Source organism: Misgurnus anguillicaudatus, chromosome 5 (genome assembly GCF_027580225.2).
Source record: "Misgurnus anguillicaudatus chromosome 5, ASM2758022v2, whole genome shotgun sequence".
NCBI classification, from domain to species: domain Eukaryota; kingdom Metazoa; phylum Chordata; class Actinopteri; order Cypriniformes; family Cobitidae; genus Misgurnus; species Misgurnus anguillicaudatus.
The window spans coordinates 2535909-2559784 of NC_073341.2; the positions used below are offsets into that span (position 1 = coordinate 2535909).

At 38.0% G+C, this 23876-nt stretch overlaps 1 protein-coding gene across 1 annotated transcript; it reads left to right on the forward strand.

Moving 5' to 3' along the window:
- The first annotated feature begins 432 nt into the window (after nt 1–432).
- On the forward strand, nt 433–23499 carry creld1b (cysteine-rich with EGF-like domains 1b). Its single transcript, XM_055167876.2, has 11 exons — nt 433–632; nt 1659–1781; nt 10756–10838; nt 10993–11103; nt 11532–11623; nt 17466–17645; nt 17801–17896; nt 19197–19280; nt 19351–19446; nt 19570–19710; nt 21956–23499. The coding sequence occupies exons 2-11, from the start codon at nt 1665–1667 to the stop codon at nt 22174–22176; spliced, it is 1221 nt and encodes a 406-aa protein (XP_055023851.2). The 5' UTR covers nt 433–632; nt 1659–1664; the 3' UTR covers nt 22177–23499.
- The last annotated feature ends 377 nt before the right edge of the window (nt 23500–23876 follow it).

Below are 23876 nucleotides of genomic sequence, written 5' to 3' on the forward strand. Positions count from 1 at the left end.
CCGACACCCGGACGACGTCATGAAGTTCCGCGAGAGCGATTAAAAGTAAACTTATTTTGCGATTCGCTCTCGCGGTACCTTGACGCCATCCGACTGTCGACTCCTGCGGCGCCGCATAAAGTCGAACAAGCCTGAACTCTGCAGTACGGGGCGGGCTACACGTGTCGGTCCGCCCACAGTTCCCCTCATTGGTTAGTGGCAAAGTAATTCAAGTAATGACGTTGAGCCTGCTTTTCATTTTACTGGTCATCGCTTTATGGTGAGCAGACTACATCTTTTGAAAATTATTAGTGTACTCTCTGTAGCGGGGATAGTGTTGTATAATTTGTTTCCCTAAGGTACGATTACCCAATGATAAACTGAGTAATTTTGGCACACGGCGGCGTGTGATTGGTGCATTAAAATGCTATCTTTAACAACAGTGGTTGTTTTCACAAATAGGCGGGGCTAAAGCGGTGAACCGCAGGACACAATCAGAATGAACTAGAAGAGTGAACGTACCGACGATGACTCTGGTGGGAGATTCTCTTTAAATTCAGCGGAAAAAAAGGTCCCTGTGAAGACTTCACCAAGACGAAGAAGTGTTTTTGTCAAGAGTGTCTGGAAACGGTTAACTGTCGCACTATTTTTAAGTGAGTATACGGAATATAGCCTACCAATCACCCCTCGCCCACAAGGCACGTTTAGATCAAAGTAAGGTTTTTATTATTGTGTTAATGCAAACACAGGGTCGAAACATTGTAGCCGTGTATGAACAACATTATCCGTTTCAGTGCTCTATATCAAATGTTGCATGAATACATTTACTCTAGGGTGAAATGTCCTTATTATCGAGCAGTCAGGTGTTGCCCTACATGCATGCTGCTTGGAAAGAGAATCTGATTTCAGATCAGTGTAGCCCATAAACGGTTATTACACGGAGATCTGATTTTTGACAAAATTCATCACAGCCTGGGCTTAAGTGTCTTTATAAGCATGATCTGATGTAAAATATACAAATGTGGTGTTATAAAAAGGCAGTTATTCCATGTAAGACAAAATCTGAATGTTGTCATGTACATTAGGCCTGTCTTGCACATTCATAGATTGTAACATGCCATACATTATTATGTATCCATACATGCATGTAAATGTACAAAAAGTAAAGTAAAAGAGTAAACCCCACTTTTCAATGTCTTCAAATTCAATGCCTGTCTTCCTGTATGATAACTTCTGTATTAAACCACACTTTTTGATATACTACTTGGAAGACTGTTTATTTGTTATTGTATCTTATATTTGTTATTATTGCAATAAAATGCCATACATTATTATAATATCTTACAAATGCCATGCTATATCATACCAACAAGTATGGTCCAAAAGTAAAATTGAGAAAATTATATGAAATGTATAATTTGTAAGTATTTATTATGCTTCATTTTGGTTTTATAAAAGCATCCACTCAAAATGACATAAACAAGAACCTTGTAAAGTTTCATTTATTTTGGGTAAATATATAATTTAATGTATGTCCTTACAGTATTTTTTAAAATTGTAAGTTCCATTTCTAAACTCACATAGGACAAAATAAATAAAACATTAGGACAATGGGTTATATTTAGTTGGAGTGGTTGTATTTGGGGTATTAACTCTTTGCTGGTTGTTTTGTTATACAGGACGTTATGTGGTGGTCTTGGCCCCTCGTGTCTGTTGTGGTGCTATGCTCTCTCTTGTCAGTGGGTACTGTGCGGACCGCACCCTGCCAGACTTGTCAGAAACTTACGACCAGCTTCATCAAGGTGGGTGTCTGTTTTACACATTTTACCATATTAAAAAATCCATTTTGGGCAGAAAATGCAGCAAAATCTTTAGATACAGTTCAAGGCTACTATTAAGCGAAGCTTTCATGTATTTACAGACAACATTTCTCTATTATTAGCAAAGTCAATGTAGATATTTCCGAATTAAATTAAAATTACTCAAATTTAATATGAATATGAATATCATTAGAGGTCGACCGATTTATTTTTGGCATATTTTAAAAAATCGGCTTTGGCCGATTTTGCTGCAAAATTAGGCCGATTAATAGGCAGGCGCATCTGCGTGCACCTAAGCGCTGTTGTAGAACTCGTGACGCTGCCTCTTGCTGCAAGCAGATCGCTCCCGTCTCGTGTGTGTACAGCCATGCCTTGTTCACAAACAGCTTTAGTACACGATGGCGGGGTCACGCGAATTAAGCAGCCAGTACAACAGCGCGACGGGCTTATGTCTGGCGGTGCACTGTCCGTGCAAAGATTAGGCTCATTTCATGTGATAATGAGTGATGATGAGTTTTGTTTGCGTGACAGAGAGAGAGAGAGAAGAGCTGCGCGCGCACGCTTTCTGTCTCCCTGCTTTTATTACTCAAAACAAAACTGACTCGATGGCGAGAGGTCGGAAGACCAAATCATATCCACCGAGGAAATGTTTTTCGTGTTGTTACAGCAAGACTTTGTTTACAGTTTTGCGCTGCTCAGCCTGGATTAGAAAACACAGCGCGTCCGATTCGCGAACTGACTCCTTTGAACGGATTCGTATGAATGAACGGTTGAAACAACAGATCTGTTCCAACACTAAACTCACAAGACGTCACTGTCAGCACAATCAGTCACTTATAGCGCCTCAGAAATGAGAATGTAAATGTGTTTAGAAAGATTTGCCCTAAATAACAGTCTCAACTAAAAATCATAGACATTTACTATGTTAACTTTATGATGAATAAATAATTTATTAGGTCTAACAAATAATGATTTTATCCTACGAAGCAATAAAAGCCATGGTAAAAAACTGATCAAAGATGATGACAGAGTGTCAAGTAATATCTGTGTCTGATAAATGCATGGTGCAGAGGAGGTTGTAAAACTCTTCAGAAAGACCAGTCATAATTTTTTAAAATACTTTGACTTAAATAGTGACATTTTTACATTTAAAATATCTGCTAATGATGAGAACATTTTGATTATTATGTACAAATAGAAAATCGCCCAAACATGTCGGCCATCGGCTGCCCTGATTTCTAAATATCGGCATCGGCCAGAGAAAAAGCCATATCGGTTGACCTCTAAATATCATAATGAATTGACTGTGTGATTGAAGACATATAAAGGTTTTGTTGAGGGATGCACTGATATATCGGCCTTTAATGCGTGTCAGCAGATGAAAGCATTTTTTTTCATTGTCGGACATCAGCCGATTCTTTTCCACCAGTAATGCGATTATTTCCAATAATCAGAGTAAGGACCTAATCGCAGGAGGATGCTTACATGTCTGAAGCTAACCTCCACACTACTGTTTACATGCAGTTTTTATTTTCTGATTATTTGCTAATAATTGTGTTTATTATTTACACATACCCCAAAGCACATGAAGATGATGAAGACTGAAATGATATGACAGTGCCTGCGTTAACGAGTCTCATTTACTTTGAATGGATGATGTCATGCGTTGCCGAACTGAATTGTGGCTTCGTCAGGGTCGCGTCACTGCCTTTGCTTGCTGCAGAAGTTAAACATTTCTCAACTTTTCAAGCGCCAATGTGTGCGTCAGCCAATCAGATTGCCTTATTAAATTACCTAGTACAGAACCAGCCAATTAAAGGACAAGTTTGGTATTTTGCACTTGAAGCCCTGTTTTCAGATTGTTTATGATGAAATGGAACGGTTTTGACTGAAATTTCGACATATGCGGCTGCCCTGAGAATTTTTGGGTGTTTGTGTTTCACCTCCCACCTCTACAATGGGTTTATAGGTGCACTGGAACAATCCTTTCTAAAATGCATTAAACTTTCATTTACAAAGACGTGAAACTCACCGAGTGGTCAGGGGTGTTCACTGATATGCGGTTTTCTTTTGGTTCGTTTCAACAGTCAGACATGTATTTAGCATTTAGTCCAGGAAAAAATAAAAGTTTTGATTTTATGAAAATTTACTTTTTCTGACTGTAATGCATAGTGCTAGTAGCCCTAACATCCATACGCATTACAAAAGTCCGGCATCTTCCATGAATTCGAAGTACAGGCGGAGATACAGTAGCAGCTTTACCTAGATACTTCCTATGACAAGACCCCTGTTCTAAGATGGCGGCGGTTTTGACGCATGCTCAGAGCCCCAAGGCGACAACTAAGCTGTGTCTGAAACCGCTCCCTATAAACTATATAGTGCACTATATCGGATGTCGGCCATTTTGTAGTGGTGTCCGAAACCTGAGTGAACAACTTCATTCCCTACATTCATTCACTACCTTTTACCCAATACCCACAATGCACTCTGATTTTGAGGGTACATTCGATGTACACTCGTTCACTCATATTTCCCATGATGCAACGGGAGACGAACGCTTAACTTGAATCAGCTGAAGGATACTGACAGTAAACACCAAACATTTAGGTTTATACCACTGATCTATATAAATGACTGGATTGCACATGACGTCACAACTGTGAAGCCACCGCGCCGCCATGTTGGTATACCCAAACATTCTATTACATCAATGGACGCGATCAGATTTTAATGATAAAACATCACCTTACTAGTCTTCATTTTTATATCTGAAGTTACCCTGTACATTATTACAACACAAACGTCCTAAGCATGTACATAGTTATTTACTGAAAGTTGTACATTTTAGTTTTTAATCAGTTATTATACATTCATCTTCATTACAGTATCAGATCAGCAGACAGACCGCAACATATTTACTATTAATGACAAACGTGCTCATTCTGAAATCTATATAAATAATCATACTTCATACCGTATGTGCATACAATAATTTGCTGGTTTTATTTTATCTAAACTTACAAGTTACCTAAACTTATTAAGAGAAATATTGCTGACCGTATAGCTGAATGTCAAAAAAAAACTTTATTTATACCCGTGTCATTAACAGAACGCAGCAGACACACTCACCTTAACGTTGTTTTATAAATCCATTTTCCTGCCCGATTAAAGCATAAACATTGCAAATAACACCAGAAATAACAGTTAATTTACGTACGTACACATATCCTAAAAATAATCTTGCGTGACTGATACGCTGTAAAGCGGGTGAATTTAAAACATGATTTTGAATGGAAGTCAATGACGCCACCTGCCGGTTGGGTATACCAAGATGGTGGCTCAAACTCTGCGCTGGCTTCACCTCACGCTGTTACGTTAAGCGTTCTATGCGCAATCCAGTCATTTATATAGATCAGTGGTTTATACACTTTTGTTACTTCTTGTTGTCAGTCATTTTCTACTTTTTGAAAATAAACAAATGAAAAATAATTGTGTTATCTTTTATTTAAAATCTTATACACATTTTTATTAAACAATAAATAAACAGCAGTAAATAAATATCATAAGCAGTTGTTTTGTTCTCTTTATTATCAACTAATACCATAAACATGACAAATGTGAAAAACAGTAAGAAAGTAAACTTTACCATTTCACAGTACAATCAATAAAGCCACACGGGTGTTTATGATGAATCTCTGCGACAAGCTCTCTGTGCATTTTAAATATGTAACACGTGACCTCCCTACGTCACTACGCATTTACGTTAGGTCGCGCTGGACCGGATCTAGACGAGAAGTTGTGCTTTAAAAGTAGGGCTGTGCAAAAATATCGATACAGCTAACTATCGTGATTAGCTGTATCGATAGTGTATCGATATTTCGATCTCTACTATCGATATTTTAAAAAACCATCAAATCCCTATATGTGCGTCAAACGACCTCCTCTGCCCCTGCTGTAGATGTCACTGTCCAGTTGTCTGCCATATACGGCCATTCGGCCAATGTCTCAGAAGTTAGAGGGAGTGAGAAAATGGCAGAAAATGTAAAAACACCTGCAGCTTTCAAAGAGCTGCAGGTGTTCAGCTCTATTTTTTTACATTTTTGATTAAAAAAAAGAAAAAGTATTGCAATGTTTCGCAACCTGCAACGCATTGTATTGTATCGTGATACGCATCGTATCATGGGCCATGTATCGTGATACGTATCGTATCGGGAGGCCCTTGCCAATACCCAGCCCTATTTAAAAGTGTATATTTGTTATTTTTCTTGTCAAAAATGACAATCGTTTTGCTAGATAAGACCCTTATGCCTCGTTTGGGATTGTTTATAGTCCTTTGAAACTCCGTTGAAAAAAACTGTTACGTGTTGAGTTAAAGGAACAGTATGTAGGATTGTGGCCAAAACTGGAACTGCAATCACACAACTGGTGGCCAGTACACAACATGACAACATAAACATCAGTTGAGGGCTGCAGCTCCACTTTTTAAATGACAATATCCTGGCCGGACCACTGTTGTCAGTGATATAAGTATTTGAAATGACCATGATTTCTTAATGTCTAGTGACATATCAGGGCCATTTTATGATTAATTGATATAAATTTCTTACATACTGTTCCTTTAAGTGTTAATTGTTTGTGTCTATTAAAGGTAGGGTAACAGATTTGATCCTGAAACAATTTTTGTTATGCTGGTTAAAAGTCTCCTCACATCCTGATAGCAATCACTGTGTTAAGTTGTTTAAATGTATTTGTAGAAATGTATGTCATCTGTGAAAGGCATAGGACCAAAAAATGTTCAACAAATCATAGATTTCGGTCCGAATGGACGTTTCCATTTTTGTCCCTCATACGTAAGCGTAATTTGAATGCCCACCGCGCAGCGAGTGCACGCAGACACCATACGTCATCGGCGCGTTCACGTGCGCTCACCTCCTGCCTGTAAACAGAGGCACAAAACTAAAGGCATCTTTTATAACAACAACAGTAAAAACTGCCTGGATCAGCAAGAGCAAAAACCCAAATGAACATCGCTAACTTTACTGCTTTACCACAAGATGCAACAGCTGCAGGAGGCAAAGGGTCTGAAAGGGTCGTTGCACTGTTTATTTTGGTAAGGTAGGTACGCCATATGTTTGTATTGAGATGGATTCAGATATTCTACATTGATGAAACATTGTGTTGCTTATGAAATTTGTGTTCGTTTACGGATTAGCGTAACGATCAGTTACTACGTCTACACAACCAAACGTGTGCTTAAACTAATTCTGATGTAAACCAGTTGTTTGGTTATTTTGGAAGTGTTATTCGACTTTGTACTGCAAAGTTTTCTCACTGGTGAATGAGACATGAGATGTGACCGTCTGATATGTGCGTGTTCATGTTTTTTGAAAGAGGCGTGACTTTGGATGACGATTTGACTTGAGGGCGGGATCGGGATTTCATTGCTAGGCGGCTACCGTTAGCATTTTTCAAAATGTGTTACCCTACCTTTAAAGTCCATGAAAATGAGAAAAATCCTGCAATGTTTTCCTCAAAAAACATAATTTCTTCTCGACTGAACAAAGAAAGACATCAACATTTTGGATGACATGGTGGTGAGTAAATTATCTGGATTTTTCTTTTAAGAAAATGGAATATTCCTTTAACTCCCGTTGTGGATGTGCACAAATCAGCAAGCTTTAAAACACGTCCAGTCAAAGCACAAGCTTCATAACATTAAGCAGATTTAAGTGTTTTGCTATCATTCAGCTCGTTTACATGCACACCAATAATGCGATTATTTCCAATAATGCGAGTAAGGACTTAACCGCAGTAAGATGTTTACATGACTGGAGCTAACCTCTTCACTCCGGTTTACATGCAGTTTTTATTTACGGATTATTCACACATAGCCCAATGCAGAGCACAAATGATGAACTCACATATATGGTCCACTGTTTTAATTTACTTACGTTAAATGACAAACACGTTGTTATGGATGTATTTCATTATCCGGTGCCGTGATGAAGATATAAATATGACAGTGCCTGTAAAGGGCGTTCACATTAAAATGATATAAAAATGTAGTTTTAAAAATTGTTTTATATTAAAGATAATAGCAGAGTTCACACAACAACTATAACGATAGGGATTTTGGCACATGTTGAACGATGAACCATTGACAGCCAATCAAATCTATTTTAACTTGAAGTGCACGCGCACTTAAATGCAGTAAAGCTCATTCATTGCTGAGGTCTATAACAAAAAATTACCTCAGGTATACAGTGCTGATGCAGTTACTGTGAAATTCACTAACTTACTTAATGCTTTTGCTACCACACTGACTACTACGCCAAAAGGTAAGATATTATTACACACTACTACATTCATTGTTTAGTTACGCGAAACGCAGCAAGTTGAGGACATCTGCTGGTTTCCCGCTGTGTAAATGGAACAAGAACAGCAAATTCAGTGACATGTAAACAATTGCAAAAAAGTTTTTATTACAAGAAATATCCAATATTAGGTAATGCCGCGCTGGTTGAGCGAATTAGCATGAAGTTATCATTATGATGTGGTCACTAATATATTTATTGTTGTAATTATTGTTATAATGTCCCTTAATGGTTTAATACACTGATGTTGTGTTATTTGAGCTATTTCTGAATGAAGACAGACTGCTGACAGCAAGTCGTGTTGGCAGAGTTCACGTAAAACTTCCTAATGTCAAGTTTAAAACGAATTTGTGCTTAAGGTGCGTGATTAAAACACACGCGCACTTCAGTTAGTGCGGTATAAATGCGATTAAAGCGTTTACATGGACGCATACTGCGATTATAAACGGCGTACACCACCTCTTTTAATGCGATTATACTTACTGCGATTATGAGCTTAATTGCTTTATTTTTATCGAATTATTGCGTTTACATGAGGTAAAGTATAATCGCAGTATTGACAAAATCCCATTATAATCGCATTATTGGTGTGCATGTAAACGAGCTCATTCTAGCGATTAGCTGTGTCATATTGTCCTCTCACCTGTTCTCAGTCAAGATGTAATGCTCGTATGGCTCTGGTATCGTATGGTACATTTGATTTTTAAATATGAGATGATAACCTATTGGACTTGTGACGGCGCTGTACATTTTGCTCCTTACTGACTGTATTTCGTTTTCCCAAAAGTGAATCAGAAAACCACGGCATCCTTTTAAACCACAGTGCCTTAAGGGCGATTTATAGTCGTGCGTAGGTTCTACGCCGTAGGCTATCCGTAGCCTGTGCGTAGCTCTGCGTAGCCTGATGCGCACCTCGCAAAAATTTTAACAGCGCGTCAGTTCTACGCCGACCGCAAGCGCTATGATTGGTCCACCAGAACCCCTGCCGTCAGGTAAAAAAACTGCATCATAGGTATTTCCGTTTGCGACTGTGAAAACAAAGAATGGCCAAGTTGAGGAGTGATTTAACTCAAACTGCAAAAAAATTAGCTGTTTATTTACATCCATCATTGCTGGTCTTCTCAAATTATACACAACAAGTTGCTGTTTCTTCTTCGTTTGTGGCTTAACTTGCAAAGCTTCTTCTTCTTTGGCGTTCGCGCTGCTACTGTGGTTACACGCGTGGTTACTGCCTACCAGCGGCCTGCGCGCGTGTTTGCACGTCGACGAGGACGACGACGCAAAAGTATAAATGAAAACCGACACGGAACCTACGCCATCGCGGCTACGCCGTAGGACCTACGCACGACTATAACGAGCCCTTTAGTGATGTGAGGTGTGTTCGGCTTCACAGTAGGGATGGGCGATAATTTGCATGTGATTGTCATTGCGCATCTCGTCAGTGAAGCCGGTTCCGTGATTGGAAGTGGATCGCCGTCGGCTGCTTTCGGATGGAGCGGCAATTGCTGCACAAAGCTGTAGTTCACTGACAATCGAACAATTTTGCATCAATTATTGCGGACGTATCGCTTGCTATATGTATGCGATATGGCCCAGCTTGTCAGTGAACTATGGCTTTGTGTAATAAATGCCGCTCCATCTGGAGGCAGCTGGTGGCGATTTGCTTCTAATCACGGAACGAGATGCACGTGATATCGCATGCAAATTATCGCCCATCACTACTTCACATCATTGTTTTTGTGATCGATCATCACTGCCACGTTTGAGTACTTGATTACTCATTGAGTGCCCATCCCTATCTGGCATAAAGCATTAAAGGGACATTCCACTTTTTTGATTACTTGGTTACTTTCAATGGCAGGGGACTATTTTCGGGCAGTGCGTAATATCACTATGCCTGCTGCAGCCATGCAAAGTCAGCAAAGTCACTGATTATTATGCCAGAATGAGAGTATAGTTCCTAGCATATCTGCCTAGAAAATCGCAACTTTTAATTTTCCATCGGTCTTAGTACACAATGTAACCTACAAAAGAGTCAAGTTTTAAATAGGAAAAATATTGAAACTCTTTGGTTAATTTTTAGCACGATGCTAATGGTCTAATCAGATTCAATGGATTGTGCTAAGCTATGCTAAAAGTGCTAGCACCAGACCCAGAGATCAGCTGAATGGATTCCAAAACGGTACAAATCAAAAGTTTAACTCTAGGGGAGCTGAGGGGGATATTTTCAAAAATAGTGGAATGTCCCTTTAACTAGCATGTAGCGCTAACTCAGCAGTCACACCTTTGATTTTAGCATTGTAACAACATTGTACTTAATTAAATATGTAATTTAATGTTGGGGCATACATCTCGACTGTAACGTCACAGTTGGTGTTATGTTTAGATTGGTCTGTTTTTCAGCGATCTTTTGAATGCACAAGGTTTACATAAGGAGGAGGAAATAATCGTGTTTGAGGCTCATGATATTACAGAACTCTTATTATTCTACAGCACCTTTAAGGTTGAAAAACTACAAAGTGTTGCTTTAAACTACCTAATTCAGGTTAAGAATTTCTCTTTTATTGTGATGGTTGATTCAGGGCTTGGAGCGAACAGCCAATAAGAATTTTGGGGGAGGAAATACTGCTTGGGAAGAAGAGAAATTAGCAAAATATGCACGCAGGTAAGAGATCTGAAGTAAACGCACCTAATTAGATCATTGGTTGTCTGTTCGACTTTTGAAATATTAATCGTTATTGTAAAATGAAGATTTGCAAATGTCATTTCTGTTTGGCCTGCAACCTGTTTTTAAATTGCGTTGTTTTGTGTTTGTGCAGTGAAACTCGTCTGTTAGAGATCATAGAGACTGCATGTGACAAGTCAGACTTTGAATGCAACAGACTCCTGGAGCAGATCGAGGATCAGGTGGAGACCTGGTGGTTTCACAGGTGAGAGCTTAAGTCTAGACATCTATTGTAAAAATTCAAGTCTTATTTGAAACTTTTACATTACATTACAGTTCAATGAAAATGAATCATTTTATATTAAAATGCTGTTATGCTATCTTCTTACATGGGGCTTAGCATAACCAAAGCCAGATATGACTGCACACTGATAAAAATGTGAATCTCACTTTAAATGAGAAAATAAGGATATGGCTTGTTCTTCTTTTGGAAATTGATGGAGAAGAGTAGGTGTTTTATTCAGTAATGGAGCTCACAGCAGACTGGTGGGCAGTGGTCACAGGAGAAGCACATTTTCAGACTCAAAAATTTTTATGGATTGATTCGCACAGATAAATTGTTCACCACAAAACTAGTGCACTAACAAAGAAAATGGGGTTCATTTTAGTTTTTATTTTGTGTGTGATTATCAGGCAACAGGAAGCACCAGACCTGTTTGAATGGCTGTGCATTGAGGAGCTCAGACTGTGCTGCCCACCGGGACGCTATGGACCTGAATGTGCAGGTGAACAAACACACACCAAACATTACAATAGTTTTCAATATCATGTATTTGTCACACTACTGGTACAATATAGATTGCATATAATGCTGTTGTGTAACATTGTTTGAAAATAATATAATTTCAAAAGTCAATTTCATTTAGGTCTGTCATTATAGCTACTTTTCATAAGTCGGTTAATTGCCCCAGAAATAATGGCGATAGTCGATAGCATTGTCTTTTAAGACCATTTTATGTCACTTATTATATATGACAGTAAAATAGAATAATAATGCAATATTTTTGTTATTAAGATGAAAAATATGAAATATTAATATGAAATTGGAATGTAGAAAGAAAAATATTTTAAATACTTAAAACATAAATAAATATTATATGCATTTCAATTTTAAACAGGAAATAGTGATTGTTCTGTGTAAATCCCACCTTCATTGCTTTAGACGAGTGTTACTCTGATCGCATGCGTCATTATGCACAGTCTCGCGTAGCCAGACCTTAAATACTGAAGGTCTGGTGTTTTTCGCTGCTTTTTCTGGACAAAGCCCGCCCACGAGCTGTTTGACCGACATGTCAAACAACCAATCACAGTTTGTTTCGTCTAGCATCACATTTCGGACTCCCCACAACAACGAGCCGGCTTGCAACAAGCCAGTTATTGAAATAACCAGCCGCAACCGAATAGCATTTAAATAAACAACATAACTCACCATAGAACATCGTTGTGCACTTCATCTACAGCCACACCAATGAGACGCTCCCGTTAAACATCTGTTTGAAGCATATCTCTCCACTTTTATAACACCTACAAGCAATTCAGGAGAACCGAACTTTTTGACTCCACTAACTGCCTCAAGCAAAACTCTTGGACGTCTTTTAGAGAGTCTTGTAACTAACTCTAAGAAAGAGTAAACAAGGTAATTGTTCTGAGCTCTATTTTATTTAGTCTCCTTTGTTAATGTTAGTCGGGGAGCCAAAGTCTCAAAAATGGGTTGAACCTGACATGGTCTGCCATACTTTTTATTTGTGTTTTTTTGTTAACTTTGACCCCAAGAACCAATAATTGGAGGGTCTGCTCTGCCGGAAATGTCGCGAGGGAAATTGTGGCCATTTTGGTGTGTGCCCCCTTTATTTTTGTCAGAAAATTGTGGAATTTTTTTCCCCCTCGAGTTCTCAGTGGGTTGGGTAGGCTGTCAGTGGCTGCATTCCAGATACACAAAACACATGTGCTGACAACATCCACTGAAAAAATAACTCTTAAAACACATTTCTGCATAATTTTGCATCAATTTAATGCAAAAAAAGTAGGCGTTTTTTCCAATATTTTCATCTTTGCTTCATTGGCGATCAACTATTCCCCCAAGTAATGACATCAGTCAATATACCATTCTTTTCACCAAACAGTATACTCATTCCACAGAGAAAAATTATAAAAATCCAACCAAAATCAATCAGTCTATCGGTGGGACCCACTCACACTACAGACCTATTACAGATTAGTGGGTGGGACTTATGGAAATAAACGAAAATAAATGATACAGCTGCCATCTTTTTGGAATCTAAGCTAAAAGATGCTGTGGAGCCAGGCTTGATGTTTTCCAACAATAGTGGAAGGTTATCAATATGATATGGAAGAGGGTGATTTGAAAGCGTGGTGCAGATGTTCGTGGCTTTCTTTATGAGCCACAATACAGGGAAGAGCAGCTGAGGCAAATGGAGGAACAGGAGGTAGAAGACCGAGGTAGAAGACCTGCCTGTTGCAGGCAAGGAGCCTGGACTGACTCGAGCTGGGAGGGACTGGTGGTGCCTGTGCTCTCGCTGTGTGCCTACGGACACAGAAATTGAGTCCGTCTGCTGCAGAGAATTTCAAAGATGCCAGTTTCTTCTGGACGAAATTTCTACATCAGATGAGGATATGGATGTTTGTGTGGTGAACCACCCAAGCCTAAAGCCACTTTCTGTCTTTTTTCGGTCAAATAGGCACCACATTTGAAATGTATGTTACATTTTGACAACAAATATGACCCTTTCAATAAAGATTAATGTTTCCATTGGTGAAAGGTCCCTAATGAAAAAAATAACATAACTTAAATATAGCTGCAAGCAGCAATGGCGGGCCCTCGCACGTTTTTTACCACTACACGGTGCCTCCGAGAAAACGATGCACGGTGGGCAAGTGCATCAAGTGGGTAAATATCAGTGGACTATTTCATGTTGCTACTGAACCATTTATGTACTGTAGGTAAAAGAAACCCCACATTTTAGACAAACGGGGGCGCTAAATATGCCTTTAAAATGAAAGTAAAGTTTGACGCGTTGCCATGGGAAAAGCATTCAAGATATCAAAAATCCCTTTGCAATTTATCATCTACAATGTCTCCGCATCATGTTGACCACTTTTGGTGTCAATGGCATGAAAATCCTAGGAGGAGTATTTAAAAGGACATCACATGGAACTGTCAAAAAATCCACCTTTTGTGACTGCCACACTTCCTGATGCCGTTTGGTGGCGCTATACCCGAGACTCACAATAGGCACATCGATGCAATCGGAATCTTCAGACAAACAAACACCCCGCGTGTCATCACTATAAGACATTGTTTGCCTTAGATATTAGACACTTCCTGTTTCTCTGAATTCACCATGAATTTGTTGCCTCGCCATGGCAGAACCGTTCGAGATATCAAAAATCTCTAGAAATTTCGTCCAGAAGAAACTGGCATCTTTGAAATTCTCTGCAGCAGACAGACTCAATTTCTGTGTCCATATGCGCACAGCGAGAGCACAGGCACCACCAGTCCCTTCCAGCTCGAGTAAGTCCAGGCTCCTCGCCTGCAACAGGCAAGTCTTCTACCTCATCTTCTACCTTCTACAGACAGGTCTTCTACCTCCTGTTCCTCCATCTGCCTCACCTGCTCTTCCCTGTATTGTGGCTCATAAAGAAAGCCACGAACATCCGCACTACGCTTTCGAAATCACCCTCTTCCATATCATATTGATAACCTTCCACCATTGTTGGAAAACATCAATCCTGGCTCCACAGCATCTTTTAGCTTAGAGTCCAAAAAGATGGCAGCTGTATCATTTATTTTCGTAAGTCCCACCCACTAATCTGTAATAGGTCTGTAGCATGAGTGGGTCCCACCCATAGCCCCCCCCCTGGAAAAATAAGGACAGAGTGTTTGTAGTCTTACACCCTCGACAAAGATATAGCAATTCCTTCTTTCAATGACGCAAAATGACGATTTTTACATCATTGAAAGAAGGAAGTGCACTACTAAAATCTGTATTGCTCCCATCTCAAGGAAAATTGAAAATGATGCATGACCATTCAAAAACATGACTGGGTTTCTAAAGCTACACAGCTTAATGCAAATGGGTGAAGTATCTCTTTAAAGTTGTAATAGTTGTCATCTGAGGCAATAAAATAATTAAAGTCATTTTGCTGTATTATATTTATTGTGTGACACATTTCCATTGGGAGAACAGGGTTATGTTGAAATTAAAAAGATCCCTAGACCATGATGTTTAATAATGTGGACATACGCAATCATTTTATCCAGTATGTCTTTCGGAATTTTGAAAGTAGCCAAAAATTCTATTAAGGTTCTGAGCCTGTTGATCGCCAACTAGTAGTGAAATCATCACAGATCCATTGATTTTGGTTGGATTTTTATTATTTTTTCTGTGGAATGAGTATACTGTTTGATGAAAAGAATGGTATATTGACTGATGTCATAACTTGGGGGAATAGTTGATTGCCAATGAAGTAAAATGAAAATATTGGAAAAAAGTGAAAAACGCCTACTTTTTTGCATTAAATTGATGCACATGTGTTCTGTGTATTTGGAATGCATTTATTGACAGCTTACCCAACCCACTGAGTATTTGAGGAAAAAAATATTTTTTCACAATTTTCTGATAAAAATAAAGGGTGCATACACTAAAATGGCCACATTTTTTTCGTGATATTTCCGGCAGAGCAAACCCTCCAATTATTGGTTCTTGGGGTCAAAGTTAACAGAAAATACATAAATAAAAAGTATGGCGGACCATGTCAGGTTCAACCCATTTTATTGAGCTTTTGAGACTTTGGCTCCCCGACTATGTATAGAGTCCTTTAATCTCGCCCCCTAGTGGAACGTTAAATTCGCACCTAGAAAGGTGGGACACTGTATAGCTCTTTTCAATGAATCTGACTTTGAATAGAGTAGACATGCTTGCTTGTTTACATTCATTTCCTCTCCTCAAGTCTTATTCACGTCGGAGATACAGGTTGTAGCTTTGAAACCAATTCCAGTCGGATTTATTCTTTTAAACTGTGTGTATTCACCAGAAAAGTGCAGTTTTAGCTCGCTATGTGCGTGTGTTTGTGTGTGTACCTGGTAATTGTCACGTTGTCCCCAAAAGATATGATATACCAGTAAATTTGTGACCTTGTGGGGACATTTTGAGGTCCCCATGAGGAACCAAGCTTGTAAATCAAACGCAGAATGATGCTTTTTGAACAAAACTGTATTGATAAAGTTCCCATCTGCTCTGGGTTCTTATTTACTGAATCATCAAAAAATTCAATATTTGTTTTGTAATAAAAGAAATGTATATGTTGGCACAATATATTTTTCTCCACTATAGTTTCAAACATTCAGACATATACCAGATTAGTCAAGTCAAGTGCGCTTTAACTTTTGAATGGTTTGTACAGGTTAGCCTAATCTTTATCAGTTAAGTTGGATTCACATACAACGTATACTCTGAGTAACATCACAGCTTTTTCTCTAATCATAAACATGTCAAGTGTCAATGAATAAGAATAACAGTTAACATTGACATTTCATAAGATGTATAGTGTTACAAGTGTTATAGTAGTGACGGCTTTTATTTTTTTTGCTAGTCTAACTTAATAAAAATAATGTCCAGTTTACATTTTGGCACAAAACCTTAAAATAATTTAGCCAGTGCATAATTAATATTTTCAACTTTATTTTATCCCAAATGTCTATACAAATTTGCCACGTTTACTTTGTATAATTTTGGGTAGGTAGCTCGTTATGGTGTCATACAACATTGGTTTTTAATCACAGTCTCTCCAGCATCGACTTGTGGCTTCTTTACAAATGAATCTGCAGTACACAAATTAAACAAACACTCCCCACGCAAGCTGAAACTTCTTTAAAAACAAACTTCAATGTTAGGTTCCGAAGGTTAAGGTTATACAGCGACTGTGTTATGAGTACCCATGGAAATGGAGTGTTCAGTTGTCGAAGAACAGAGTCAAAATAAAAGTCTCTCAGGAAAAATGACCAAGTCATTTTGGTTACATTTGGCAATCTTTAAAGACATGTTTACTGATTGTTAAGACACTGCATATGGTTTGTTTTGCCCCTGGCCCACAAATGGGTCATGCAAACCTGTGGGCCATTTGAGTTTGGAGGTGGTCATTAAAATCTGTACAACGTCATACACATTCCTGAACTGTTTTCTTGGTTTGGTGCCAAGAACTTTTTTTTTCAGTAAAGAGGACGTTTTCAGTTTTGAACCTTGCAGGATGTTCACCTCTTGTATGATGACCTCTTGTATAACAAAATATCAAATTGATTGATTATGTGATTCACCGCTCCTTTAAATTAGATACGATAAATATTGTTATTGGATTACAATATGATTACATTTTTACCCAGCTTTGTGTTCTGTCCAATATTTACCCAGCATGGAAATCAAGCAAGTATTTTTAAGAGTGTATATCAGCATTGCTGCGATGCATACAAGTGAAAGAGTCTGTGAAATGTGTCAAACATTTACATTGTCCCTTATTGTACTGTTTGTGATCACTGTGCTTGTTGTTCAGAGTGTCCGTCAGGTCCTGGTGGTGTGTGCGGTGGTCTTGGCCGCTGTGAGGGTGAGGGCACACGTCTGGGCGATGGAGAATGTGTGTGTGATCCTGGATACTCAGGCCCCCTGTGTCAGAACTGTGCTGATGGATACTACAGAGAAAAGAGCTCCAATCACACACAACCACCCTGCTCTGGTAACCAATCACCTGCAGACGCAGAAATGGCTATAAACAACCATATATACTGTACCAATGTCTCCATGATATCTGTGCTTATTTCATCTTAAATAAAATGATCAACATGCAAGATTTTTAAATGTGCAATTAAAATTCTTTCTTTTATTATATAGCTTGTTATCACTCCTGCAAAAAGTGCACCGGTCCACAAGATAACCAATGTCAAGACTGTAAACCTGGATGGATCCTTCACGACAACAAGTGTGTTGGTTAGTGATGCCATTACAGGTTCAAAATATAAGCAGTTGAAATACATTTCTTACATTTGTAATTTATTTATATAGCGCTTTTCACAATTGTTTAATGTTCCAAAGCTGCTTTACATGAAATCGAAACAAAGAAAAGCAAAGAACAACAAAAGCATGTCAGTTTCTAAATATAGTTAAGGATAAAGTATATGAATTCCCTGCTGATAAAACCAGCATGGGAATTATGCTGGTTTGATGCTGGTTTAGCTGGTGGTCACCAGCATACCAGCACCAAAACACAACATATGCTGGTCTTGCTGGTATGCTGTTTTTTTCAGCAGGGTTTACATGGATTTATTTCTTATTTAAATAATATTAATAATAAAAGAACAGTGTAGTATGTAATACTCCCAATTTCAAACGAATACTTGTATTAACGTAACAACAAACTAAGTCCTAAGTTAAGCTAATGTCAGCAGTCTCCCAGTAAGCAAGCCAGCAGGGTGACAAGAAGAGGATCAAGGAGAGACAGAAAAAAACCCTCGAGGGGAAATTACGTTTTTTGAGGAAAACATTCCTGGATTTTACCTTAATGGTTTGCAGTTTTAATGCATTTTACAATAGCAGTTTCAGTGCAGCTTCAAATGGCTTTGGATGATCCCAGCCGAGGCATAAGTGTCATAATAAAACACTTTTAAACCACAACTTCTCGTCTTGCTCTAGCCATCTGGCATTACTTAAGTAGTATCATTCCACATACATCATAAGCTTTATGCGTAAGGTCACGCCGGCGCGTCACACGGCTAGTGCAAGACAAGCAGTTATGGTTTAAAAGTACTTTTGACGATCATCTTGCCAGATAAGACTCTTATTGCTCGGTTGTGATCGTTTGGAGTCCTTTGAGGCTGCATTGAAACTGTAAACTGTTGAGGTTCACAAAGTCCACTATATGGAGAAAAATCCTGAAATGTTTTCTTCAAAAAACTTAATTTCTTCTCGACTGAACAAAGAAAGACATAAACATCTTAGATGACATGCGGGGGAGTAAATTATATTTTATGTTTTTTAGGAAAATAGATTTTTCATTTAAGCTTAAAGTATATAAATAATAAAAGTAGTCCAAACCATGATCATGTTATTTCAGAAGGATTATAATTTACAAATTCTATTGTTTACTTTTATGATTCTTTTAAGGTCTGAAAATCATTGTATGGATTTAGTGGCTAGGACATTTTCCCAAATGAGAAAAACATTCTTTTTGGGTTAAGTAACCTTTTAAAATGCTATTCCTGAGCTCTTTGTTATTGTGTGTTTATTTCAGATGTGGATGAGTGCGGGACTGAATTGGCTCGCTGTCCATCTAACACCTACTGCTTTAACACTGATGGTTCTTATGAATGCAGAGGTCAGTTTCAAGAGTGCATTAATGCGTTGTGTGTGTTTGTTCACGTTTACACTAATGGGATTATGTGTAGGTTGTGATCAAGCATGCGTGGGCTGTATGGGGAGTGGACCTGCTCGCTGTAAGAAATGCTCTCGAGGGTTCAGGCTCATTGGCGCTAAGTGTCTAGGTAAGTGTGATGGTTCTGAACCATCTAATGTTAAAGTACAAGAGCAGGTGCAATATGTTACCCTTCATACACTCGAGGCTTGTTTTATGTCTGATGATCTTTCTGTATTTTTGTATTTCTCAGACATTGACGAGTGCTCTGAGAAAGCAATAGCTTGTCCTGGACTCAATGAAGCTTGTATTAATGAGGAGGGCTCGTTCCGCTGCGAGTGTGCCGAGGGATTTATTCGACGAGACAGCATTTGTGTGGAGAATCTACCACCTAGTGAGTAAAACTCAATTTGCCTGAAAGTTGTCTGCCTGTTGCAAACGTCTCCATTTTGCAGCATGCAAGCAAAGCAGAAATAGTAACTTAAACGTCCTGTGAAAATGTTGGCATCAATGACCTGGTAGGCTGGGCGCTAACATATTGCACAGTAGAGCTTTGGGTAACCTGAATTTAAGTCCCAGATCATTCCCCTACTTTCCCCCTCTCTCTTCCAATCTGTGCATGATTACTTATTCTTAAAACACCAAAATAGTGCAACAATACAATATTTTATGACAGCAACTAAGTATAAATATCCATTTTGTATAGATCATAAGAGTATGTCCCATATAATTAGTGCCCGAGCACCGGTGTGAAAGGACCCTATTGTTCTTCATGGAGTTATCATTTTTATTTCCCTTATGTTTTTTCAAGACATGAACATAGACTTTATTAAGTAAATTATTAATAATTATTACGTGTGATTTACTTGATAACAAGCTATTTACGGGATAGTTTGTTGTGCAAGTATTAATAAAAATGTAAAATCAATATGAACCCACAAAGTTGTGTAAAAATGTTATTAGAAATGAATCCTGCTTCTGTTGATTCTGGTCAATGTACTTTGTATAGATTGTAACACATTAACGCCTTGTGTTTTTTGTAATCTGTACTCTGAAATATGTACTTAAAGTATAGGACTATATTAGTGATTTAAAGAAAAGTAAGCATGCTTAAAACATTAGAAATTAATGATTAGCCAACAACAGCGCTTTCAATCCATGTGGGTTTGAATTGTTTTACCTTCATAATAAAAACCTTCCTTTAAAAAAATGTGTTTATATGTGTTATCTTTGATTAATATTTAACCCTTATGTATTGTTGGGGATGTTTTCATCCACTATTTTTTTTGTCTTAATTTGGCCACAACTTTCTCTGTAACCAAAAATCATCCCATTTGCGGAAACACAGAGCTTATATTGACACATATTTTGTGAAAATGCTTTAAAAAAAAAAACCTCAAAAATACACCATGGGCAAATTTACTACCATTTCGTGTTGTTCATGGATGAAAACTAGCCTGGCTCCACCCTCCTACGTGCTTCCGCTTAATTTTCATTTTGCTTCAGCACAACGTCTGGGAATGTTTCATTTTCTCCGGCAAAAATCTGCAGGTCCAATCAGCGAACAGAGGGGGGTGGCTAAGAACAATGACGTTGAGGTCGTGCGCCAGACTGAATGACATACGTCACGACAAAACGTTAGCGATTGGTTATGGCAGATTCAGAGTGACTCTGTTGAAGTTTAAAACTATTGGATCTGCCCAGAGGACCCTCCTTAACGGAAGTAACGCTTTGCAATGGAGCGTGGCCAGACTCTCTGTACAAATGAAATGAATGTACGAGAGTCTGGTTGAACCAGATTAGATGAAAACATCAACTAAATAAAACTACTGTAAAAATCTATCAGATATTTATTTCTATTTTGTTTGCACAAATCTGTTAATTAACCTCAGTCCTGATCAAAACTACCAAATGTCAAAAACATTTCAGGATTTCAACTCCTTAAGCTCACAAATGACGTCACTGACCCGGGGAAAAACACACAAATGACTGATCCCCAATACAACGCTTTTGTGGACCGGATTTTTTACCCTCTATCATGGTCTTGGGCATGTCAAAGATTAGTAAAAACATTGGCTTTGATGCAATGTTGGGTTTTCTGCTACATCCGATTTGTTTTCTCCCTCATTTGCTGTTTTTGCCCCATTGACTTCCATTATAACCACATTTTTGATTGCAAAAAACTGTGATAAAAGATAAAAAAATCCAGTCTACAATCACTTTTTATATTGAAAATCAGTCATTTGTGTGTTTTTCCCCAAATCAGTGACAACATTTATGAACTTGACAATTAAAGAGTTTAAATTCTGAAATATTTGTAACCATTTAGCAGTTTTGATTTTAACAGATTTATGCAAAAAAAGTATTTGATACATTTGGATGTTGGATGCTTTCATCACGTACAACACGAAAGGGTAGTGAATTTGAACAATGCACATGGGTTAAATTTGTTTGATCTGTAACCTTAAAGTGTGACACGCATGCAAAAAAATTTATATCAGGAAGGGGGCCTACACTTTTTCACACCAATGTACTTCAGGGAATCAACAGTATGTGAATTTAGAAGAAAATGTGACCTACCTCTTCACCTACTTTTTTTAACTGTTATTCCCCTCTTCCATTTCATCTCCTCTTCACAGCGGATCCAGAGAAGGGTCTGTTTGATGACATCACGGACGACGAGGTCCTCGTCTTGCAGCAGATGTTTTTTGGTGTTGTGATCTGTGCCCTAGCTACTCTAGCGGCCAAAGGAGACATGGTCTTTACAGCCATCTTTATAGGAGGCGTGGCCGCGATGGCAGGATACTGGCTTTCGGAGAAAGGCGATCGTGTGCTGGACGGCATTCTTAAAGGACGCTAATGGATTGGACACTCGTAACCTGAAATGTGGGTGACGCCACCGAAGTGCAAAGTTATTGGGCAATTCAGACTGGAAGAAAGGCAGTGAACTTTGCAATGCATGTCAATCAGGGATGCTTAGGACTGGGATGAGTGGCAATACTAGTGCTACTGTTTAAAGCTCTGAATTAGTGGATAATGAAGTTTGTACAAGCTTATCTATAACACTGTGTTTCAACAGTTTCATTGCTGCTGTATTTATTGAAGGTTTTCGGTTATACTGGATTTGGGTTGATCTGACGAGAAGCAACAGAATCCGCTAGAATTTCTGTATATATATTGGCATGGATATTTCTTGCAACCTTAGAAAGTAACGTCAGGTAATGTCATTTATTTATTACTTTTACATATACTGTATTTATTTCTATATGGTGCCCTAATATATACAACTGTTCCAAAAACATTTCGAAACAGTTTACAGGCAAAAGTCGGTACTGTTTGAGTTTAAACTTGAAACGCTCCTAAAGGAGGGCAGGTAGCTACCTTGAGATGTACAGACCTCTTCTTGTACACAGAATCATTCTCTGGATGAAATCATGTTTGAATTATTTCCCTGTCAAAGTTGTGTATGTATGTCATTTTGTTTAAGAGCCATGGCGAATTATTTGTGTTAATTTTAATGCGGTTCCAACACACTTTCATATCACATTAAAGTTTCAGACCAGTTTGTAATTCATTAAAGTTATCAACTCAACCACTCTAGTTTGCTAGTTGTACTCTACTTGAGCAATATTTACCTGAAATTTTGGAAGCAGAACATCAAGAACAATTATATTTAGTATGGATAATAAACCTCTTATTTCTATGTTTTATTCTTTTAAGGCTTTTGCAATTCCCTCATATTTCCAGCTAATTATATGACACTGGAAATGCTGTTTATAAATATGCAACTGAAAAATAAGATCATGTGACCGTTTATTGCTTTTACATGTTGTTTAGCCGATTGTAGTGTTAATTTTAGCCAATACATGTGGCCTTCTGATCATTAGTTTTAACTTTTAAGTTCACAACAGGTGGCTTAAAAGCATCAGTTAGATTGTGCCAGTTGGAATCACTGAAAAATACACATATAGTTTATATGTATCTTTCATCATCACTGCTTTTATTTATTGTTTTTTTTCTGTTTATGAGTGTGAATCTGACTTGCAGCATCAAGAGTTATCTGAAACAAGGGGCATGATTTTGCAATTCTTGCTAGCCTTAATGTGAACTGTTTAAAGTTTTTTTTTAACATCTCTTGTTGGGGGAGATTACAAAATTTTTATTAAATTTATCTTAAATGACATCCTAAATGCTTTGTTTTTGCTTGAATATCATATACGTCTCCGCAGAAATAAACCAATAACAGTGATTCTAAGACAAATTTATACCCACTATTTAAACTCGAATTAATGAAAGGTTTGTCTTGTGTTCAAATATTTCTGATTTTATTTCTTGATATTTTCTAATTAAAGCAGACATCTTGTGTTCAACAGAATTAAGAACAACACGATACAGGTTTAGAACAACATACATAAGGGTTAGTATGACAATTTTCATTTTTAGGTTAACATCCCATCTTTCTTCCAAATGATTGTGTGTTAAGCAAGACTGTACATACAATATATATATATTCACTATAAAACATTTTCAGAATTTATTTAAAAATCTTATTTGTTTTGT